Below are 24,456 nucleotides of genomic sequence, written 5' to 3' on the forward strand. Positions count from 1 at the left end.
TCTCCGCTTGGATGACTAATGGAAATGTAAAGCTCAATTTCAACTCCTGGTTTCTCTCCTTCATTAACTGTCTCAGTTACTCAAACCAAAAAGCCACAGAAGCATGTGCCACTCCTTTCTATGTCTCACACTCTACCTCTAACCCGTCAGCAAATCCCTGGCAGCTCCCCTTCCAAAGTCTACCCAGGATGTGCTCACTCCTCCCTGGCTCCTCTTCTGCACCCCAATCCAAGCCTTCACCATCTCTCCCCTGGATCCTGTGATCCACTCCACCCTGAGCTCCTGACAGCAAGAATGAGACGTTGAAAGTCATGCCATTCCTCCTATCAGAGCCCTCAGGTCACTTTCTGCCTCTTGCGGATAGAATCTAAAGCCTTTGCCATGACCTTCAAGGCCCTGAAGGGTCTGGCCCCTGGGGCCCCTGTGCCCTCACCTCGTTTCCTTCTTCCCCTCCTGTTTAAGGTCAGCTCAGCTGCCATGACAAAATACCATGGGCTGTGTGGCTTAAACAACAGAAATCTATTTTCTCACAGTTCTGGAGGCTAGAAGTCCAAGATCAAGTTCTTGGCATGTTTGGTTTCTTACAGACAGCCATCTTCTCCCTGGGTCTTCACGTGGTTGTCTGTCTGTGCGTGTGCATGTCTATGTCCAAATTACAAGTCATATTGTACTAGAGCCCAGCTTCATCCATCCATTGCTAGCTCTGTATTTTCTCCTAAATAGATGAGTACTTTTGGCCCACTTAATCTTTCTATGCCTCAGTTTCCTTTCCTGTAACATGAAGCAACTGGCCTGAAATCAATTACTGCAACTCACATTAAGCAATGTATTTTACATTACTACCCTTTACTTACATCTGCATGTATTAAAAAAAAAACACTAAAGTTATAGTTTCATGACATAAGACCCCTGAGAACCACAATATACTCTGATTTTTTTCTATTGGTAATTATTATGGACTAAAGGTGTGCGTTCCCCCAAAATTCATATTTTGAAATCCTAACCCCCGATGTGATGGTATTTGGAAGTGGGGGTCTCTGGGAGATGATTAGGTCACGTGGATGAAGCCCTGTGACTGCATTAGTGCCTTTGTAAAAGACACCTCAGAGAGCTCTCTTGGTTCCTCTCTTTCTACCATGTGAGGATACAGCGAAAAAGTCCGCATCTGCAACCCAGGACCCAACTGGGCTAGGACCCTGATCTCGGACTTCCAGCCTCTAGAATTGTGAGAAATTTCTGTTGTCTTAGCCGCCCAGTCTCTGCTTTGGTTCGAGCAGCCTGGACAGACTAAGACAGTGGTCTACTGCATTAGTTTCACAACCCAAGTCCTTGGGCAAGTAACATCGGCTTCCCGAGTTTCAGTTTCACCATCTGTAAAATGTGAGAAGTGATACTTCCTTTATAGGGTTATGGATTAAGTAAGGATTCGCTGAAGCTCCGGGTTTAGCCCAGGGTTGATGCTAGCTTCATCTCAGAACCCAACTAGCGGAACTAGATCATACCTATTACCATGATTACATTGAAATATATATAAAGAACAGGATGTGAAAACAGTCCCGGGAGGTGTGTGGCGGGAGGGGAGGGCTGGACGTTGGGGGGACCTGCATTATTTATAATACAAGAATACTAGCTCTTGACAAGTAGTTCAAAACCTCCCCTTCAGTTGCAGGAACTCAGTGTAGAAGCACTCCCGTGGCATTATACATGCTTGGGGGGTCTGAGAGTGAATGGAAACAGCTTATTTTGGAAAAGGATGCAATACCATCAAGCAGTGTGTCAGTTTAAATGTAAGTGAGAGAGTAGCCTTAGTTTACATGCCTATTCAGCATCCCACTGGGGTACTTTTCAGTCAAAATGCCTTTATAAATTTCCAGTTGCCAAATACCTACCTTCCATTTTAAAGCAATGTTATTTCAATAGTTTTTGCTCTCCAAGAGGTTGTGAGCAAATTGGATTTTTGTAAATCAGCTATCATGCTCCCACTGGCTTAAATTATAACTTGCAGAGGTTTTGTTTTTAATTCCTGATTCGTTTTCCACCCTAAGGCTTAATTGAAAGTGTCCCTGCTTCCTCCACCCTGCCTGCCTCAGTCAGAGCTCTTAGTTGAGAAAAATAGAATGCATTCTAGCAATTTACACAGAAATGGAATTTATTAAAGTTTATGAGGTCACTTACAGAAATTCCTGGAGGGCTCGAGTCAGGATAAGAGTAAATGAACATGCAAGCCAAGCTGCAGGGCAGCTCCAGCAAAGACAGTTACTGTCACTGGGTACAGACACTGTGGCCCCCCGCTGACCCCAGGTTCTGGATGTCAGAACTCGCTCTTCTCTGCTTTTGAAAGCTGAATGTCTTGCTTCTCCATTATCTGGAAATTGGATTCTAGGAAACAGCTCTTTCCTTTTCACTTTCTTACAAATTAAAGTGGCACATGTGTACATCTAATCAGAGAAGTCAAGATCACTTGTCTGCACTGTAGCTGCAAGGGAAGCTGGGAAAGAAAGTCTGGCTTCTATTTTGGTCAGTGTGGGGGGGGGGGGTAGGAGAGGGAATTTTGTCTTGAGAAATTCCCCCCAAAATACTGGATGGTCATAAAAATGACCATTATTTACTACGCACTGTCTTTACACAAGCCCTTTCAGTGTAAGCAAAAAATCTTCAAAGTGAAAAGAGAGACAGTAATTACCTACCATGAAGCCAGACATGTGTCTGGTGCTTTATGGAAGTTGACATGTGTAGAAAAATGAATTCCATATATAAAACCTACTTTTGAAGGAGTTTATAATTTAGTTAAAAAATAGATAACCAGATAACTAAGGATGGTAAGTGACAGTGGTAGAGACCTTTGACATTCAAGAGGACAGTATCAGGAGACCTTCGGAGTCCCAAATTTGCAAATATGGATAATGTGTTCATTGAGAACTACATGTTTCCTGTGCATATCCTCATTGCCTTTTCAATTATATTTTCTCTTTAAACAAAGAAACAGAGTTGGTTTCATTTTCTAAAAATACATGAAATAATAATAAACTGATGTCCACAAAGCAACTTGAGATGAGAATGCTGAGTGGGCCAGCTAGGTGTACTCAGTAGTAGAATCACTCAAGATCAAATTATTGTGTTTAAAGAATTAGTGAAAGAAGGTCAGGGAAGATTCAATAGAGGAAGCAAAATAATCCAAACTCTTTTCTATAGATTATTTAAAAATTATATGATCTAGTCCTTATCAATTCTCTGACCTCATCTATATTATTCTCCCTTTTATTTTCTATACTTTGGCCACTCTGGGCTTCTCTTTGTTCTTCTGGTATACCAATTTTTCCTGCCTAGGGCCTTAGCACTTGCTGTTCCCTCTATATGGAATAACCTTCCTCCCTGATCTTTGCATGGCTAGTTTCTCCTCTCATTTACGTCTCAGATCAAATGGCACATTCTCTGAGGGAACATTCTCTGAACACCAGGGTAAGTGGCCACTCCCTCTCTCTGCTTTCTAGCACATATTGTTTTATTTCCTTAAAAGTACTTCATTTATTCGTTTCCAATTAATTGTTGGTCTTCTCCTTCTTGAACATAATATCCATGAGCAGGGATCTTATTTCACCAGCTCTCTGCATCCAAGATAGCGTGTGGCATCATTAGGTACTCAGTGGTTATGGAAAATTAATGAGTTGAACATTCAAGGAATATTTAAGGACAGGCATTCTAGTTGAAAGAATAGAAGAGCATATGTAATTGGCACTGAGGCATAAAACAGCTTGACACTCTGTAGAGGTCAAATGTAGGCAGGCACAGGTCAGGAAAGCCACCTGTGTCATGCTTCAGAGAGGAAACTTACTCCTTCAGAGAGTGAGGAGCGATTGAAAGGGTCTAACCAAAGGGGAAAGGAAATATACTAGACTAGTGGCCCAGTGCATGAAATTTGTGCACAGGGAAGGGGGTGGTGTCCCTCTGCCCGGCCTGCACCCTCTCCAATCTGGGACCCCTCGTGGGATGTCCAACTGCCGGTTTAGGCCTGATCCCATACCGGCAGTCGGACATCCCTCTCACAATCCGGGACCACTGGCTCCTAACCGCTCACCTGCCTGCCTGCTTGATCACCCCTAACTACTCTGCTTGCCAGTCTGATCACCCCCAACTGCCCCCTATGCCAGCCTGCTCACCCCCAACTGCACCCCCCTTGCTGGCCTGATTGCCCCTAACCACCTCTGCCTCAGCCCCGCCACCATGGCTTTGTCCGGAAGGTCTCCTGGAAGGTCTCCTGGTCTAATTAGCATATTACCCTTTTATTAGTATAGATGGGAGCATTATGTAGGTCGACTAACCTGGGGAGCTAAAGATGATGATAGTAGGGGTGCTTAACATCAGGGTGAAGACCTAGTGTTGAATCTGCTAGCTACAGGCACTTTTTAAAAGCCAAGTCATTAGATGGGTTTGGCAAACACTGTGTAAAATGAACTGGAGTATAAAGAAACTAGAGTCAGGGAGACTAATTAGGAGTTTTAAATATCCCAGATGTCACCAGGGTCTAAACAAAGACAGCATAATTAGCAATGACAAATGAGGGGCCAAGAGACATTGTAAAGAATCAAAAGGATTTCACCCAGATTGACTATTGGGGGGTCAAAGAAATTGGTCAGTTTCCACTGAGAGCCCTCTTCCAGATTGCAGACTGCTAACATCTGGTTGTACCCTCGAAGGGCAGAAAGAGGACGGAAGAGCTCTCTGAGGTCTCCTTTATCCAACTCATCGAGGCTCCACCCTCACCCCCTAATCTTCTCCCAAAGACACCCTCCCAATACCATTACCTTGGAGTTAGGTTTTGAACCTACGAACTGGGGGGACACAGACATTCAGTCCATTGCACTGGCCTTCGCCTTCTCTTCCTCCCCTGGCTCCCACCTGTCCCTGCAGGCTGGTTCTTTAGCCATCTCACCCTTTCTGTGGTCTCGTTCCCATCCTTCTGGCCAGACTTGATTTCTATTGTGCTCAACCAATAATCCTATTGGCTCAGCACCTAATAAACTAAAGAGACTTACAAAACAAGATTAAAAACGAAGATATTTGACTACTACTTGAAGCAGTGGAAATAAAGAGATAAACTTTCTTTCAAGTGTAGAGTAGCTTCAACCACACTTCCAATGGCTCCCCAGCAGGAATCCCTGTATTCGGAAGGAATGTGAAAAGAAAACAGCTGGAATGATAGTAAGATGCCAGCCCATCCCCAGCCCATCCTGCTCCAATAACCCCAATATGCCTGTGGTTTAAACCAGAGCAACACTCTCCAAATCATTGTGTAGAGTGGATATGGACATATGCCCAGGAAATCGCTGAGATTTAATTCAAAAGTCGTCGGAGGCCCCCGGAGATCAAGGCTGGGCTGTTACATAGCAGTTACAGGAGACAAATTGCTACAGAACACAGAGCAAAAACAATTTAAGGTCTTCATTGGTGCAGCCGGCCATGGAACATGTCCTTCAGGATTTAATAAATTTAGATTATCCAAATCAAATGGCGAGGACATTTGCAAAATCAAGTTACTAGATAGCGCTTTTAAATGACTCATGTTACCAGGAAGCTCTATAGACCTAACGGTGACCTGCATTATCCCTGAAGGGTGTTCCGCTGGTCGGGAGGCTAAGCTCCTGGAAAACCGATCACATATTAAATATAAAATTTCGGTTTGTGGTGGCACCTCTGGGTGCGGGGGATGGTGGGGTAGAGGGAAGAAATTTCGTGAACATAATGAAAAAGAAGGTGGAGTTGGAAGAGGGCTATAACCTTTTGCCCTAGAATCTGACCACTTCTCCTCACCTCCTGGTCTCGGTTTCTGCAATGTTTTTCTAACTTGTCTCCTTATTTTCACTCTTATCCCTTACGGTCAATTCTCATCACAGCAGCCAGAATGATCCTTTTAGAACTTAAGGCCGATTATGCTCCTAATCCAAACTCTCCAATGATTCCTCGCCTCACTCAGAACAAAGCGGTCCTTGCAAGGCTTCCAAGACCTGGATGAGCTTACAGGACCCTCCACTCAGACACACAGACACACACACCCTCCCGCCCCCACACACCTCTCTTGTGTACTCTCCCCCTCCTTCAACTCCAGCCATACTGGTCTGCATGCTGCTCTTTGCACAAGTCCTAGCGTGCTCTCACTTAGGGCCTTTGCTTGAGCTCTCCCCTCAAAAAAAACACTCTCCCCCAAGATGCGCACCTAGCTTACTCCCTTGACCCTGCCCAAGTCTGTGCTCAGATGTCACCTTGTCCATAAGACCCACCCCATCCTCTCTATTTAAAATTGCTGCTCCCCCTCCACTTTCCTGACCCCTCTTCTCATGTTCTATTTTCCCCTACCATCTATCTTTTCCTAGCACACTATATACAGAGTGGGGCAAAAGAGGTTTACAGTTGTGAGAACATGAAACACTGGGTTCGTTCTTACATCACTATTTATTAATTACTGTGTTATTTCCCTATGTTTGTTTACCTCTTGTTACATTTATTGACGATTGTCTGTCTCCCTGCTAGAACATAAGCCCCATAATCTCAAGGATATTTGTGTATTTTTTCAATACCATATCCCCACAGCCTAGAAGAGGACTTAGCATTTAGTAGATGCTCAGTAAGTTTCAAGTTTCTAAAATTCTAAGCCCCTGAGCAATACAAAGGTTTGGGTGCAGACAAAAATGTATGGAAGGAACTTGAAAGGCAAGATTCCTCCCTATCCACAAACTATAAAAATACTTGAGGGGATTGAAGGATGATGATGAAAGCAGAGTCTGGTGGGTTCTGGAGAGTGGAATCTATGCCTTACCTCACAGACAGAGCCCCGGGGAGCCTCAGGACCCCCGAGAGAGACTGCCTGCCTGCCGTACCCATGTAAAGAGGACCCACCCCGAGAGGGAACAGAGCAACGGAGAGAGGGGCAGGACCAAACACGGCCACATGGACAGAAAGGAGAGAGGTCTCAGTGTGGGCCCAGATATCCCCTCCCAAAACCTGGCAGTATGTGGCCAACCCTCCCCCCAAAACCTTCACACAACCCCGGGGGAAGTGGGGTGATTTCTGAAAACTGTTTAATTCTTCCCACAACCCCACTGAGATAAAGGTAGAAATTATAACTAAGTTATGTAAAAATGAAATTCTGCTTCGTGTATGCCAAAGTTCCAACCTGCCTCCTCTTATTTTATGTCAAAACAACCACTAATATTTTAAGAAACAGAATGAATTTTAAAGACATTTTGGTCAGGTGCCAGCAGAGACGAACTTGGTCTCCAGGAGTCTGGGACAGGCACTTTGTATCCTCGGCTGACCTTGCCCTTGCGTTAGCTTCTGTAGGGAAATTAGAGGAGCCTCAGGCGACTGCACACAGCTAGTGATTGCCATGGCAACCAAAGGCCCAATCACCCAAGCTTTATTCCAAACTGCTTTATCAGGAGTGAACTGCAGACAGTCTCAGAAAATGAAAGATGAAAAATTCATATTCTCTCTCCTCCTCCTCCTTTCTCTTGTTCTGAAAGTGGCCCGTCCTTTCTCTCCCTGAATTTATTCTGGATGCCTTTTCTTTCTTTCTCTGATTTGTGGTCTGATTCATGGACCCTCCTGCTTGATGAGGTGAGGGTTTGGATAGAATTAGCACAGAGCGGTTCCCTCGGGGGTCACCCCCCGTGTCCCACATTGGCAAGGCTGGCACAATGGCGGTGTGTCCCTGAAGAGGCCACCCTGGGGCAGGCACATCGCTGGTCTGTTGAAGGGGATCCACGACCCTGTCACTCTATTGTTGGGAGGGGACCTACACCGAGATAGAAAAGTTGTCATGTCAGGCTGTTTGTGGACTTAGAGCTGTGTTAATAAATAAATGATGGCTTTCTAACCTGATCTTTGTCAAGGTTTTTTTGTTGTTGTTGCTGTTGTTTTTTCTCTGATCTATCACTTAAAGTAGAAGACAGTAAACATAAAATTATGTGGCATACAGTTCAGGTGATGGGTTCTCTGGTTGCTATGGCGATTATTCTGCTAGAGGTCAATATTTCCTCTGAACGCACTTGTACCACCTAATTCCCTCCCAAAGGCCTTACCTCCAAATACCACCACGTCGGAGATTAGGTCTTCAACAGATGAATTTTGGTGGGGGTGGGGAGGCGGGGAGCACAAACATTCAGTCCACAATGAAGGCCTTGCAGAACGGGCATTCAATGTGGCTCCCAAGAGCTGTTTCCCCTGACTAGGGGGGAGGTAGGACCAGGCATTTCAGCATCCTGGGCAAGTTCCTCCTCTGAGACACCAAAGGGAAGGACTGAACACTGTGCTTAAAAATGTGGCTTAAAAATGCTGTGACTCCACCATCAGCTAGTGCCTGGCTCCCGTGGGCGCTCCCAAACGGTGGCCCAGTGAATGAATGAATGAATATATGGGTTGGGTGCCTATGGAGAGAAAGAAATCCCCTGGCCTCTATGTGCTTCCTAGACCCTTTATCAAAAGACACACTTTGGAAATGAAAGCAATCATCCAGGTGAGAAGCACAGCTACAGGCATCCAATTGTTTGAGTGGAAGATGTTTCAATGTTTTTCCTTTTAGCAGTTGTTTTTCACCTAAGCCCAAAGACAATACCATCTCCTGAATATCTGATAAGGCTTATTGTTTCTTTTCTCTTGACCTTTCTACAGCGCCTACTGTGACCTGTGACTCTGGCTAGCAGCGGTTCTCAACCTGTGGGTCGCGACCCCTTTGGCAGTCGAACGACCCTTTCACAGGGGTCGACCACCCTGCATATCAGATATTTACGTTATGATTCATAACAATAGCAACATTACAGTTATGAAGTAGCAACGAAAATAATTTTATGGTTGGGTCACAACATGAGGAACTGTATTTAAAGGGCCAGAAGGTTGAGAACCACTGGGCTAAGGAATCATCTTAGGTTAGTAGAGTTGAGTGTCAACTTCCCTGTACTTCGTGATGATCTTGTCTGACACTCTGAGCCTCATACAAACCCTGACATTTTTAACTCTGAGCCCCATGCCTAGTTATCTTATATCAACACTCCATGCTTTAGTTCACCCAGCTTGAAGCAATGCTAGGTCATTTTCAGGTGCTTCCCCGCATTTTTGGAGAAAATAACCATAAGGAATATGCCTACATGTGGTATTTGAGTTATACTGACGGAGAGACACACAAGCTAACACAGTGCCTGGTACAGAGCCTGCCTTCTGTGAGGGTTTGTTGAGTGAATAAACAACTGCCATCTAAATATTCTTCCCAAGACAAACCTTTCCCTCTGCCTGCTGACGTCCCTTCGCTTGCCAGTCACCCTGCCCTAGATTCTCGAGTCCATGTGTTCACCACAGACAAAGGCGTGGGCCTCGATTCTACACGAATTCTGCCATGAACATCACAGCCCTTATTCCTCCCTGCAGGCTGTTACTCCCATGTGCACTTCAACACAAACAAGGTCCCTGGCTGGCAGTGTAGTCTTCCTGTGAGTCAGAGCTCTTTAACAAGAATACAAAACAGACGGGGAGGAGGAGGTTCATTTTTCCGGGCCCTGCAGGGTGTGCAGGTGGGGGTTTTTTCTGATTGGCAGGCAATGTCAAACCCTTTTTTATTAGAATATCTGCCCTGTCATGGCCCCCTGCACCTACAGCAGCATTCTACCCTACACAGCCTACCAAGACTTTTACTCCCAAGATTACCTTAAAATCTTCTTACAGGGAGTGCTGGTCCCAGTCAAGGGGACGGAAAGCGACAGACTTCATTCAGAAAATTAGTACATTATCATTCATACTGTGGTAGTGGGTTAAATAGTGTCCTCCAAATAATCATGTCCACCTAGAGCCTCAGAATATGACCTTATTTGGAAATCGGGTCTTTGCGGGTGTAATCAATTAAAATGAGGTCATATTATTTGAGAGTGAGGTCATACCGTATTAGCCCAATGAATGGTGTCCTTAGAAGAGGACAGACACACCGGGAAGGAGGCCATATGACGACGAAGACAGAGACTGGAAGGATGCAGCTACAAGTCAAGGGATGCCAAGGATTGCCAGCCACCTAGGGAGAGAAAGGCCTTGAGAGGGAACATAACCCTGATGAGAGCTTGATTTTAGATCTTTCAACACTGCAGGACCCACCCTACCCCCGATTACATTCAGGTATGACAATATTGACTGGATTTTATACCAGGATGTCATCGGTCATCAAAGGCTTAGATCATTATTAGGGGAAGGGGAAGAGAAGAGAAGATCAAGCTCACACAGGCTCAATAGTAAAGCACTGAGCAAGATGTTTGACGTGTATACATCCAGAATTTTATGTAATACCCAAATCAAAACTCTGTGAGATGGTCTATTAATTAGGATGTTTTCAGGAATCTGATAAATTCAATAGGTTAGAAAGGCAGTGAGGACACAGACAAATTGAATAATAAAATAAACAAAGTTATTTGTATACTAGAGAGAAAGAGAAATCTGATATCTCATATAGAGAATATACATTTTATGTCCACAGACTACATACCAATCATTGTAAGGTAAGAACCTCTGAGATTCTATAACCAGATGTCACTAGTCTCAAGAAGGACGGTTGAACAAAGAAATTGGTGACCATTTAGGGAAATCTAAACAAGTGATAAAAGGAACAGAGGAGTATATTGAGAGATATAGAGACAAGGTGAGAGTAAAGTACTGGACATATAACATGTAAGATTGGAGGGTTTTGACTATGCAGGAAAAGGGTGGAAATATCAAATTAAATACAAACTTAAATTGTGTATGCCTCTTAATGTGAAGAATAACTACCAAAAGGACACAGGAAGAGGCTGTAACACTTCCAAATCAGTAGAGAGAAGCTAAGGGGAATATTCTCTGAGTCTTCTCCAGGCCACCTCGACTCCTCTGTACCCTTCAGCCCTAGTGCACATCACCAGGAAAGAACCTGATTAGGGCTGCCCAGCCAAGGAATTGGCTACCCCTGGTTCCACTTGGCAGGAGGTGGGGAAGAAGATGTTGTTTAAATGGTGTCTGTGGTTAGGGAAAGGATACTTCCAAGAGAGATGATGTCTATTCCAAGTGGTACGCTGATGCAGCTAATCTGAGACCACATAGCTGTATGGATTATCTCTATATTCAAAGCAAATACTAGAAGATTTTTTATTTCCCAAGTGGTATCTATATAACAACTTTCAGGATCAAATTAACTTGCAATTTAAAAAAAAGCATATGATGTCCTCCACCATATATACACCTACACACACACACACACACCCACACACAGACACACAAAGTACACACCCCACAGAACCCCTAAGGTGCAATCTGTATGGCACCATGTGGGCAGAAATGGATGTGTGAGCAACACCAGCACAAAAAGTGTCTCCAAACGCTTATTCTTCCCTCCCACAACCTCTCCAATACCATTGTGTTGAGTTTACAGCTTTGAAAATGTAATTACCACTTCTACTCATGGGAGAGTAGGTCCTGAGAATTTTAACAGGACATACTAGAAACAGATTGAGACCTCAATGAGCGGTGGATAAAATAAGCATCTCTTGTCTCCTAGGAACCTAGAGACCAACCTGGGCTTAGGTCAACCTTTCCTTGAATCCCACTGTCATTGTCACATCCCTCCATCGGATTTGAAAATTAAACCACACCGAGTACAGCTCCCAGCAAGACCATAGTGAGAGCCCAGAAAAGCTATTTGAATAAACAAGATCTAGAATGTTCCCGCTGTCTGCTGTCGCTTCCCCAGCCACGCTCATGCCTTTGGGATTTCAGGAGCAGCGTCCCTGCCAAGGCGTCTGCTTTCATGATATGAGCTAGGGGTGCTGAGACGCTCCTCTTGTCCCCGGATATCTGCCTTGTAAGTCTGCCATGATGCCTGCAAACCCATGTGAAATGACAGGTATTTTATTAAAAGGAAGAAACATAAAACTGTCCACATTGGACGATGACTTGGTGGGATCTTGAGGGAAGAAGACCCAGAACTGGCAACTTTTGGAGAAGGGACCCAAAGGTCCAGGCAGGAGATGCCGCTGAGCCAGGCGGGGAAGGCCTCTGAGCCTGAGCCCGGGGAAAGATGAGGGAGGAGGGGAGAGGAAGGCACTAGACAAGGCAAACTTCCTCCACTTAATTCTTCCACCTGGAGCTGAGGAATGGAAGGAGAGATGTGGACATTGCTGTGGAAACCACAGGACTTATACAGACCTTCGTATCAGAACAGCTGCTTTTTGTAAAGACGTGAGGAATATACTACTTTTCTATGAAAACAATACAAACTTTAGGGTAGGGGAGGAGGGCACGGGGATTGGGAGGTACTAGATGGTGATGACGGAGACTTGACTTGGGGTGGTGAACACACAGGACAGTGTACAGATGATGTGTTGTAGAATTGTGCACCTGAAACCTGTATAATTCCGTTAATTAGTGCCACCCCAGTAAATTCAACAAAAAATAAAACTAAGACAACAAATACAGACTTGCTTTGAGGTTCACTGCAAGATCCACATGGCTATTTTAAAAGGGGGGAAACCAGGAGACTTCACCATCAAATGTCGCGCTTACAGTGACTTCTTGACCCGGACTCAGATTTTCTTGGCTCACTCCCCTCACCGGCCCTGGCTAGTGACGTCACTGTGCACCTGGGAAAGCTGCTTGCTCATGAACCTCATGGATAAGAAGCGAAGAAGCCGACCCAGGGACGCCCCTTCTTCCAGCCTCCGGCCACTCTCCTGCGTCTTATCCAGTCACCACCTTCAGAAGCATCTTTGGGACCAGCCAACACACGGTTTGTTTTCTGCCTTAACTTCTTATTGCTGAACACCATGAGCTCCCAAATTCATCAGAATTATGCCCCCGACGTGGAGGCTGTGGTCAACCCCCTGGCCAACCTGCCTCTGTGGGCCTCCCACACCTACCTCTCTCTCGGCTTCTATTTCGACCTGGATGATGTGGCTCTGGAGGGCGGCGGCCACTGCTTCCACGAGTTGGTGGACAAGAGCGAAGGCACTGAGGGTCTCTTAAAGTTGCAAAACAAGTGCGGTGGCCGCATTCTCTTCCAGGACGAGCTGAAGCCTTCCCAAGATGAGTGGGCAAAACTCAGGATGCCATGGAAGCCGCCCTGGCCTTGGAGAGGAACCTGAACCGGGCCCCTTTGGAGCTGCATGCTCTGGGTTCTACCCGCGCAGACACTCAGTTCTGTGACTTCCTGCAGAACCACTTCCAGGGCGAGGAGGTGAAACTCATCAAGAAGATGGGCTACACCTGACACCTCCGCAGGCTGACTGGGCTGGGGGAGTATCTCCTAAGAAGGCTCACCCTCAAGCACGACTAGGAGCTTTTGGAGCCCAGAGGCATTTCAGAGGCCCCTGTGCATTCCCCAGGTGTCTGGCTTTCATCTGAGCCTCTTCTCTCTGAAACCTATCCCATGCATTGGACCAAATGAAACAATAGAGCTTTTTCAGCAAAAAAAGAAAGAGGAGGAGGAGGAGGAGGAGGAGGAGGAGGAGGAGGAGGAGGAGGAGGAGGAGGAGGAGGAGGAGGAGGAGAAGCCGCCTTGTTCTGAGAAGTCAGTATTAAGAACATGTGTTCTTTCCTATCAAAGTTCTTCAGAATTTGTTTTCTGTTTGAAATCCTATCATGAGCTATGCAACCAAAATAGGTCCTCTGGCCTGGCCGGTGTGGCTCAGCATTTGAGCGTCGACCCAGAAACCAAGAGGTGGCCAGTTCGATTCCTGGTCAGGGCACATGCTTACAAGTTGCGGCTCAATCCACAGTGTGGGGCGTGCAGGAAGCAGCTGATCAATGATTCTTTCTCATCATTGATGTTTCTATCTCTCTTTCCTGCCCCCTTCCTCTCTGAAGTCAATAAAAATATATTTTTTAAAAATAAACCCTCGCCGAAACCGGTTTGGCTCAGTGGATAGAGCGTCGGCCTGCGGACTGAAGGGTCCCAGGTTCGATTCCGGTCAAGGGCATGTACCTGGGTTGCGGGCACATCCCCAGTGGGAGATGTGCAGGAGGCAGCTGATCGATGTTCCTCTCTCATCGATGTTTCTAACTCTCTATCTCTCTCCCTTCCTCTCTGTAAAAAAATCAATAAAATATATTTAAAAAAAAAAAATAAACCCTCTGTATGCTTGTAAGTTTAGATAGGTCGGAATTCAGGATTCAGGGCACGTAATACAGCCAGTTCAGGTCAGAGCTGGTGGGGATCTTCTGCTTCCTTTGGAACCAGAACATCCTCCATGTTACCAGTGAAATGTACCTGGGACAGGCTTGGTACTGCTTGAAGTGACTGTGTTTCCAATCACACTTCTCCCTTGCCTGGGAAGTTTAAGACATTTAGTTTGGCCTTTCATTTAGTCTCTATTATCATTGACAGGCTGCCTGGTCGGGTAAGTGGAGATGTATTGCTGTCGTGGGGAACAGAAGATGTGTTTACCTCCCCAATCTGTCTCTCACCAGCTGTGTGGCTGTGGTGGATCCTGTTATCACCCTGAATTTTGCTTTGCTTGTCTGTAAGGTGGGGATACAGACTGCTAGACCGCTGGGCCCACAGGGCTGCTGAGAGAATGAATCAGAGGAGATCAGGGAAGCACCTTGTGACCAGTACAACTCATGGAACTGTCAGGACCCTTCTGATGGGGCACATAGCATCATTTGTGAACCATTTGTTCTCTGTGGCAATGTGTTTATCTAACCTGTGGGTAGCTACCACCTCATCTACTTTTGCTAGTTTATCTGTTGTTAAGTGGCAGGAAAAAGATAGCGCACCAAGATGCAGATTTTACTATCTGGGTAACCTCGTGCAGGTGATGTAACCTTTCTGAGGTCATCACCAGTACAGTGGGAATCCTAATAGTTAATTTGCAGGGTTTCAAAGATTACAAGCAGCAGACGCTTGATACTTCATAATTACTTATTACTATGCTGTTCTCATTCCCCACCTCTGTTCTTCAGTTTTTCACAAGGGCCCCAAAAGATGGCCTGGATCCTTCACTTTAAAGCCCTCTGTCTTGAGGAACCTGGGACACTTCCCACTGGCACTGTACTGTTCACCTCCACTCAACCTATAAAAATAGACACTTTAGCACAGTGGTCCTCAACCTTCTGCCCCTTTAAATACAGTTCCTCATGTTGTGACCCAACCATAAAATTATTTTCGTTGCTACTTCATAACTGTAATGTTGCTACTGTTATGAATCGTCATGTAAATATCTGATAGGCAGGATGGTCTTAGGCGACCCCTGTGAGAGGGTCATTCGACCGCCAAAGGGGTCGCGACCCACAGGTTGAGCAGATATGAGCTATTTAGGTTACCTTTTGCTTTTGAGGGAGCTTCAATAGTTGGTGCCTTTTGAGGACTTTAGAGGTGAAAGTGCTCTAAGAAACCATCTAGCAAAGTGGTTCTCATCACAGCCTCCCCTTAGACATGAATTCCAATGCAACAAATCGTAAAGTGGAGAAAACTGTGTAAGTATTCATGTTCTTCTTTCCCCAAAATTCCTGTGAAATAGAGAAATATTACATAACGAGTAGCCCTGCATTTGTAAAAAGACAACAATCTTGTTAAGAAAACTATTTGTTGCAAACCATAATTAACGAGGTACCATCTGTGACATCCAGTGTTCTTTGCATGAGCTGTGACAATCCAGGCATATTTTAGGCTTTTTTTTTTTTTTAGCGCAGATGGGAAAGAGAAAAGGGTGTAACCAAGCAGAAGTGTGGCCTGAACTACCTGATCGGATGCATATGCTATGCTGTTGAGAAATTATTATTTATTATCTAGTATAAATACACTCATTTTCCTAGAAAACTTTATTTGCAAACTGTATCCAACTGTATATTCTCCCACTGACCCTAAACATTGCCTTGAGAATGCTTCTTACAAAATACCTGCTTCCTCTTCCATCCTCAGGTAGAGCTTAAGCTCCTGAACTTGGGATTCAGAACCTACATTTCAGTCCTTCCTGAGCCTCCAGATTTAGCTGTCATGGCCAGCCCTCTCTAGCTGCTGTTGCCCAATGACCATCCCACCAAATTCATACTCTAATGGCCCCCAAATATGTTGACCCAGGAGCCTGCCTGGAATGCCTCTCCATAGCCCATCTCTCCTCTCAGGTTGTCAAAGTCACACTGCTCTTCCAAGGTAAGACACTTCACCCAGTAATTTCTCTCGTCCGCTCTCAATGCTTTTTCTTAAACATCTGTAGCGCTCCTAAACTCTTACAGCACTTAGACAGTGTCTGTAAAAATAGCATGGCACTTCAGTTACCTGGGATATTTGCATTTGCTTAAGTCAAGTCTATTGAAGTATAATCTACATACAGCGAAACTGACTTTTTTGTAAGAATGTAGGATTCTATGAGATTTTTGTTAAAAAAAAGTGTCATTGAAGTATAATTGACATACAATAAACTGAATATATTTAAAGTGTAAAATGGGATAAGATTGGCATATGTATACACTGATGCGGCCACTACCGTAATTGAGATAACGAACATATCTGTCACCCCGAAGTTTCCTCATACACCTTTGTGAGTCTTCCCTCCCACTCCTCTCTGTAGCGTCCTGTTCCCAGGCAACCACTGGTCTGCTTTCTGTCAATACAGATTAGTTTGCATTTTCTAGAATTTTATGTAAATGGAATAATACAGCATGTACTTTTTGTTTGGCTACTTTCATTCAGCATGATTCTTTTAATATTCACTCACATTGTGCATATGCCAATAGTTCATTCCTTTTTGTTGTTTTGTATGTGTGGAAATGCTGCAGCTTGCTTACTAGTATTCCTTCACCTGTTGATATGGATATCTGGATTGTTTCCAGTTGGGGACTGTTACAAATAAAGTTGCTGTACATATTCAGGCCCAAGTATTTTTATGAATGTATGCTTTTATTTCTCTTGGGTACATACACAGGAATGGGCATGGCTGGATCAAATGGGAGGTGTAGAGTTTAATGTTTTAAGAAACTGCAAACCATCTTCCAATGTGGTTGTACCAGTTTACATCCCCACCACCCGTATGAGTATAGAGTTCTACTTGCTCCACGTGCTAACCAACAGTTGATATGGTCTATCTTTTTAAATGTAGCCATTGTAACTTGATTTTAATTTGCATTTCCTTAATGACTAATTTTGTTGAGAATCTTTTCATGTGCTTATTTGCCATCGATATAGCTTCTTTAGTGAAGTGTCAAAATTTGTTATTTGCCCATTTTTATTTTTTCTTATTGAGTTTTGGGAGTTCTTTATATATTCTGAATGTAAATTCTTTATCAGATATAAGATTTGCAAATATTTTCTCCCAGCCTATGGTTTGTCTTTCCATTCTCCTAACAAGGTCTTTCAAGTTGTAAAAGTTTTTAATTTTCATGAAGTCCAATTGCTTAATCTTTCTTTTCTTTTTAGTATGCTTTTGGTGCTACATCTAAAAAAAAAAATATGTAACCCAAACTGACAAAGAATTTCTCTTATGTTTTCTTCTAAAAGTTTGTACTTACAAGTTATACATTGAGGTCTGTCATACATTTAAGTTAACTTTTGTATACAGTGCAAGGTCTGATCAGATTTGGAGAGGCTGCTGATGAATACTTTTACTTTGAATTTAAAATGGCTCTGAAATATCCAAGTGACAATTCCAGTTGGAAGCTTGAAATCAGTATCTGGAGTCAGAAGATGGGACCCAAAACACAAACTGGGAACCCCTAGCCTGTGTGTGGTAGTTGACGGTTCTTTGAGAGAATGAGCATACTGAGGAATAAGAGAAAAAGTGAGAATTTAAAAGGGCGGAAAATGGAACCCTGACTAACAACAAAACTTAAAGGACAAGCAAAAGAAAAGGAATTAAGCTATTGGGCAATTTGGAGTCTTTCATGAGATTGAGGGGTGCTCTGAAAAGTGGGAGGAGAACCCAGAAAAGTGATGGCACTAAAGAAGTCAAAGGAGAAGAGAACTTCAAGAGAGTGAGCCATGCAAATGCTGAGAAAGGTCAAGTGAGATAAAGACTAAAAATGAACCACTGAGACATCCCATGTTCATGAACACACTTAATATTAAGATGGCAAAATTCCCCCAATAGATCTACACATTCAATAAAGTCTAATGGGCATGAGGCTTCTTTGGGGATGGTGAAATGGTTTTAAATTAGTTATAGTGATGGCTGCTCAGCTGCGAATATATTAAGAATCATTGAATGGTACTAAAGAGAATGGTATGGTATATGAATAATATATTTTAAAAAGGGGTATTTTTTTAAAAAGCACCGCTGGAGTTGCTCAATGGGAGTTATTAGTGACCTTAATGAGAGCAGTTTCCATAATGATGGGAGTACTAGAAAAGGGGAAGCTTTAGAAGGCCTGTTAGTCAGAGAGAGGGAGAGGGAGAGAGAGAATCTCATAGAGCATGTGTGGGTCAGGTGTGTGTGTGGGGGGGGGGGGGGACAGTGTGAAGTTCTAGAGCCCACTGAACTTGAGTTTCAAACACTGGGTGAGGGTCTTTCTTGTCTCTGATTTGAAAAGGGAAAAAATTGCCCTAGCTGGTTTGGCTCAGTGAATAGAGTGTTAGCCTGCGGACTGAAGGGTCTCAGGTTTGATTCCGTCCAAGGGCACATGCCCAGGTTGCGGGTTCGATCCCCAGTAGGGGGCATGCAAGTCTCCCTTTCTCTTCCTCTCTGAAATCAATAAAAATATATTGTTGAAAAAAAGGGAAAAAATTTCTTCCTAAAATCTGTCTAGGTGTGGCCTTTTCTTCCCTAAGATAATGTGGTTGTTTTCTCCAGGAGTTTCCATCATTGACACCTTACCAACTAATTACTCTTCATTAGTTAGGATTCAGGTAAGGGAAAGGATCACACTGCAAAGAATGTTATAGTCCCGTGATTATAAATTAATCTTTATTTAATATTTATTCTTTAATCTCAAGAATATGGCTTTAATATCAAGGAAGCAAAATGCCAGCATCTCTGAAAAATGTTGTATTTGCCAGCCAAAAAATAGGACTAATGCCATCTACATGGAAGAATATAAAACTGCAGTTATTTTCAAATTACTAAATAAATCTCCCCCACACCCCACTAATATCTGAACCTAGATAACCATTTTGGAACTCTAGAACATATCCAAGGACCATTCCAATTAACCTATTTCCTAGAATTTATAACCATTTGGTTATGGCCTTTTACCTGAACTCAATTTCTGGGTTCATTATAGTCCTAGGTTTGAGTATTACCACAGTATTTCTAAAATCTTTGTGTGTGTTTTTTCTGAATGCTTAAACTCAGTCCCAACTGAAATCTCTTGATAATAAATCCTTCATGTTAATAAAGAATTGGTGGTGGAAACTACATTAAAAGGATAGTGGCGTGTCATCTTTATCAATTTTCCTATCTCTAAGCCATACATTATATCCTGATGAGTGCTCTGATCCTGGGATCAGAAATGTAACAACAATTAGTACCATAGGGGACTGGTTCAGATGTGATACTTTTGCAAAGGAAGAACTTCTAACCTCAGCAATTATTCAGTGTGGGCAGCCTTCTTGCCATATCTCATTTTCATCAGTTGGAAGCTCACTGATGTTAATCTTGGTTGAACAGTTTGCATATGGATTGAATACCTTTTTAGCCATGATTGAAGACAATTGTTAACCTTCCTTCTATAGGAATGTTGGCACAGAAGCCAGAAACGACGCAGTTCAGAAATAATTTTGTTACAGAGACGTATATAGCTCCTGACGCAGTGTTATGTCATCATTCTGCCCTCAGCCATCCTGACTCACCCTTTGCGTTGGTGTTCACATTGAATTAACATAAAGCCAGGACAAAAATATCTCTATGTCACCTTAGGACAGTGGTTCTCAACCTTCCTAATGCTGCGACCCTTTAATACAGTTCCTCATGTTGTGGTGACCCCCAATTTCATTGTTACAAATTGAACATAATTAAAGCATAGTGATTAATCACAAAAACAATATGTAATTATATATGTGTTTTCCGATGGTCTTAGGCGACCCCTGTGAAAGGGTCGTTTGACCCCCAAAGGGGTCGCGACCCACAGGTTGAGAACCGCTGCCTTAGGAATACTGACTCGTTTACTTTTTGTTGTGTAACTATTCCCTTATTATTCACTTTTACTAATGCATATAATATTCATTTTAAATGATCGTAGCTTTATTTACAGGAGAAACACTGTGTAGTGATTTAACAGAGTGGTTAGGAGCATACACTCGTGGGCCACCATGCCTGTATTTACATCTCAGCTCTGCCACATGTAACTGTTTAACCTTGGGCAAGTGGCCTGACTTTTCTGTGCCTCGTTTTTCTCACAAGTAAAATGGGAATAGCAGCACCTCACAGGACTGCAGTGGGAATCAGATGAATTAATCACATCAAGTGCTTAGAACAGTGCTGAGTGCACACACATCCTTAGTGTTAGCCACTGTGATTAGCTCTTATCTTACATTAACTGAGAAAACGGTTCACATTATAAAATGTCAATCTAAATACTAAGTGCAGTACTAGAGCTGGAGGAAATTCCCATGAGCTAAAGCAGCACTTGCATGCCCTGCAGAAGGAAAGGTTAAAGCCTAAAGCTCAGGGTCAGGACCATGGGTCCGTCACGGCTGTACCACCGGTCCCTGGGCAACTCCAGACCCTAGAACATACCTTCCTTCATCTGCACCTCGAAGACACTCTCCACGTATTCTCGGAGGTTACTTCCAGCCTATGCCTTAAATTCACATGGTTTTGTCCTGTCAGCTCAGTAGTACTATTTACACAAATCTGAACAGAAACGAATAGGCACCTGTAAAATAGTGTTCAGGAAGTTAAGAAGTGAAAAATAACATGGACAGATTCCAAAGTCCAAAATGCACATTTGAGTGTCCCTGTCCCCTTGACACACGACCTTGAACAAACACCTTAAGGAGAGTTCCTCTAATACAGTCTGGGGCCCGTCCAGGATTTACAACGCACAGAACTGGGACCTGGCCTGACCTTCCTGGGGCTGAGCACAGGTGGAATCCTGGCCTGTGACCCCATTTCTAATCCTGAGGTTCTGACACTAACAATGTGATAGCCCAAAAATAGCTTCTCAGGAACAAAACCGACTTGGTGGTGCATCATTTCAAATAAAATTAAAATGATGACTTGATTTCTAAGATTACGGACTTCTGAAAGACGTTTTTATCTGAGCTCCCTGAAATAAAATCTCATGAAAAATAACAGAATGATGGTGTTTTACACACTGATTTATTTTAAAGCATAATACATAGGAAAATGTAGAGTCTCTCACAAAGTATCTGATAAATACTTTAAATAAATCTCTAATTAGAGTAAATATACACATTTTTAGGCATAAAAATGCAAGTTTCAGACCTCTTTAGCTACATGATAGCTAATGGCAAGCTTAAGAATAGTAAAAATGTGCATTTATAAAACTTTGAGGAAATTCATGAAAATGGTTTATAAACATTATAAATAAACACGCACTATATAATGTGGGAGAGGCTTCATGATCTACTTACAAATGCTGAAATCCTGTCTTTTGTAATATTACAAAGTTATTATAAAAGTTTTAATTTACATTCTTGTTTAAACTCCCTCGTGTCATCCTCACTAATATCAAGCACAGGTCTGTATCACATATGTAAATAAACACACTTATTTTTCCCTCATACAATACCCCATCGTAAAAATCCACTCGGTCTAAGGAGCAATCAGAGCACAGCAAAGTGCTGCTTTAACTGCTTAATTAAGTGCTGGGTGTCCACGTGATCCGGAAATGCGGCCTCAGACTTCCGAGCAGCAACATAGCTTCTCTGCAGATCTCCAATCTGCAAGAAAGACCAGAATAAGACCACAGAATAAAACTCCCAAAAAATGAGCAAGGGAGTCAAAGCAAGACATACTATCTGCACACTGTCCAAACTCAAATGGTTCCCAAGGGTAAACTGCTTGATTATGCTATTTGGAATGTAGAATTCGTTCACCTAGATGACAAGTCTGACTTGAAAAAATATGAGAAAAAGAAAATAACCAATTATATAAATAATTTCCTTGCTGTAAATGCCAATTACTGAATCCTTCCCAAACCCAGCAGCTCCTTAATGAGTATATTTTTAATGACTAAATGTCATATCTTAAAACATAAAATAATTCTTCTGCAATCCATAATGGTATTAAGTTTAGGCAATATTCGGTGATAACGTTCTTTAAAGTTTATTACAAGTTCCCTTAAGGGAAGACATATGTGTTTATAATAATTGTGTTTAAAAAATCATTTCTTTCCGGAAGTTATGGTTAGAATGCCCTTATTTATCTGTATGATTTTTTTAAAAAACCAAATTGCTATAGAAAGAGAATACCTTATCAGAGATTGTTGCAAAATTAAAATGCGGCTCATACATGTGGGGTGCTAAAGATGACGCAGTTTGCAACAGCGCTCTTGCCTGTGTAAAGAAAAGAAAAAGCAAAGGTATCTGAGCAGATGTCAGCACTATATTTGCGGGGGGGGGGGGGGGGGTTTGTAAAGAATCCTTTACCCAAGATAGGACCTTAATAAACACGATGTGATAAATACAGATGACATTCCTCATGTAATACAACTTACCAATATACTAACTACGTATATTTTCCAAAACTAGATTAATACTAAAATGTTTCAAAATATGGTGAAAATAAGGGAACTGAAAACTTCAGTAGATTTAGTTATTTGAGAACTGCTGTTCCTGTAAAGTTTATATTTCAATATGACAACTCAAAATATAATCTTCTCAATGCTAAAAAAAAAAAAAAAAAAAAAAAAAGTCTTGTTAATCCAGTGTGTGTTGCTGTTGACTGGTTGAGTGGGCTCCTAATGATCTGTTCTCTAATACAACAACAAACACAACCAAACGCCACAGCAAATTTCGAAGCTCCGTGCTCTGTGCTGGGTGGCAGTGAGCATGCGTTTCCTATTCTGCTGCCAGTGCCTGAGGGTCTCCTTGACACCAAGTGTGAGAAGGCCTTTCTAAGGAGGGGATGAAGCTGAGACCTCAGTGACAAAAAGAAAAGTCACTGCAGGATCTGCAAGAACTTTCCGAAGGCCCTAAAGTAAGGACAGTCCCTGCATGTTTGCAGAGCAGCAGGCAGCTAACGTGTCCGGAAGTCAGTACGAAAGGTGGACAGCAGTCCTCCCTCATCCACGGGGAAACGCTCCAAGACCCCAGCGGATACCTGAAACCAGGGATAGCACCAAACCCTGTACATTCTATGTTTTTATTATACATACACACCGATGATAAAGTTTAATTTATAAATTAGGCACAATAAGAGGTTAACAACAATAGTAAAATAGAACAATTATGACAATATACGTGATGTAAATGTCCTCTCCCCCCCACCCCTTCCTCTCTCTCTCATAACCAATCTGATAACTGAGACAGCTACTAAGTGTCTGATGTGCAGCGTGGACACACTGGACAGAGTGATGATTCCCGTCCTGGGCAGGATGGAGAGGGATCGCACTCAGGATGGCGCTCAATTTAAAACTCCTAAGTTGTTATTCCTGGAATTTCCCATGTAACATTTTAGGACCATGGTTGAGTGCGAGTAACTGAAACCAAAGAAAGTGAAACCGTGGGGAAGGGGGGACTGCGGCAGCGGCAAAAGGTGTCGTCTGAGAGAGAACCAGAGGCCACATGCCACGGGGCCTCCTAGGCCAAGGGCTGAAGTCCAGGTTTTACTTCAAGTGAAAAGAGAAAGCCTCTGCAGGATGCTAAGCGAAGTAGTAATAAAATAATCTTGTTTGTTTCTTCAAAATCCCTGCGGCTGTCCTGAGGAGGATGTCTTAGAGGTCACACCTACTTGCTGACTTGGAAACAAAAAGACCAGCAAGGAGACTCTTGCATTGGTCCAGGCAGGAGGTGAGAGCAGGTGGGAGAGGGTGGTGGGGAGAGGAAGGTGGCCGAGTTCAGGACGAGGCTTGGAGGTAGGCCTGACAAGGGCTTGTCGACCACGCTGGGGACATGGGGTAGCAGGAGAGGCAGTCCGAACAGGAGGTTTCCAGGGTACCTCCTAGGATTCTGGCTTGAGCAGCTCCCTGGTGGGTGGGGATTGTGAATGATGCAACATTTTCCTACCACAGGGAAGACTGGGGGGTGCAGGTCTGTCCTGATAAACTATGTGCTCTGTTTCGGAGACAAGTGACTCGTGCCAGGCCACATCACTAATGCGTGACAGGCTGGGTGGGATTCAAACCCGGGCTCCCTGTTAAGTTACAGCCGGTGGAGGCGCTGCCGGGACAGCTTTTCTTTGGAGACAGCAGCCTGTCCACTGTGCACGCAGGGCGCTGACCTGTTCCACGTGGCCCTTCCGCATCTCCAGCACGGCCAGGTTGTTGTAGGCCTCGGCGTGGTGGTTGTTGTTGACCAGAGCCAGCCTGAGGCACTGGTGGGCCAGATTCGTGTCTCCTACTCCCTGC

General features: G+C 43.5%; 1 protein-coding gene and 1 pseudogene across 2 annotated transcripts in view; one reads left to right on the forward strand and one right to left on the reverse strand.

The window, feature by feature from the left end:
- Positions 1-12,818: 12,818 nt before the first annotated feature.
- On the forward strand, positions 12,819-13,327 carry LOC132215430 (ferritin light chain-like; annotated as a pseudogene).
- Positions 13,328-21,223: 7,896 nt separating this feature from the next.
- Positions 21,224-24,456, reverse strand: part of TTC8 (tetratricopeptide repeat domain 8) — a 36,778-nt gene continuing 33,545 nt past the window's right edge. For both annotated transcript variants that reach the window (XM_059688406.1, XM_059688415.1), the window contains 3 exons: positions 24,330-24,452; positions 22,361-22,444; positions 21,224-21,829 (listed from right to left, as the gene is read on the reverse strand). In XM_059688406.1, coding sequence (XP_059544389.1) covers positions 21,713-21,829; positions 22,361-22,444; positions 24,330-24,452 — 324 coding nt within the window. In that variant the 3' untranslated portion in view covers positions 21,224-21,712. The remainder of the gene's footprint in view (positions 21,830-22,360; positions 22,445-24,329; positions 24,453-24,456) is intronic.

This window comes from Myotis daubentonii, chromosome 1 (assembly GCF_963259705.1).
Source record: "Myotis daubentonii chromosome 1, mMyoDau2.1, whole genome shotgun sequence".
Taxonomy (NCBI): domain Eukaryota; kingdom Metazoa; phylum Chordata; class Mammalia; order Chiroptera; family Vespertilionidae; genus Myotis; species Myotis daubentonii.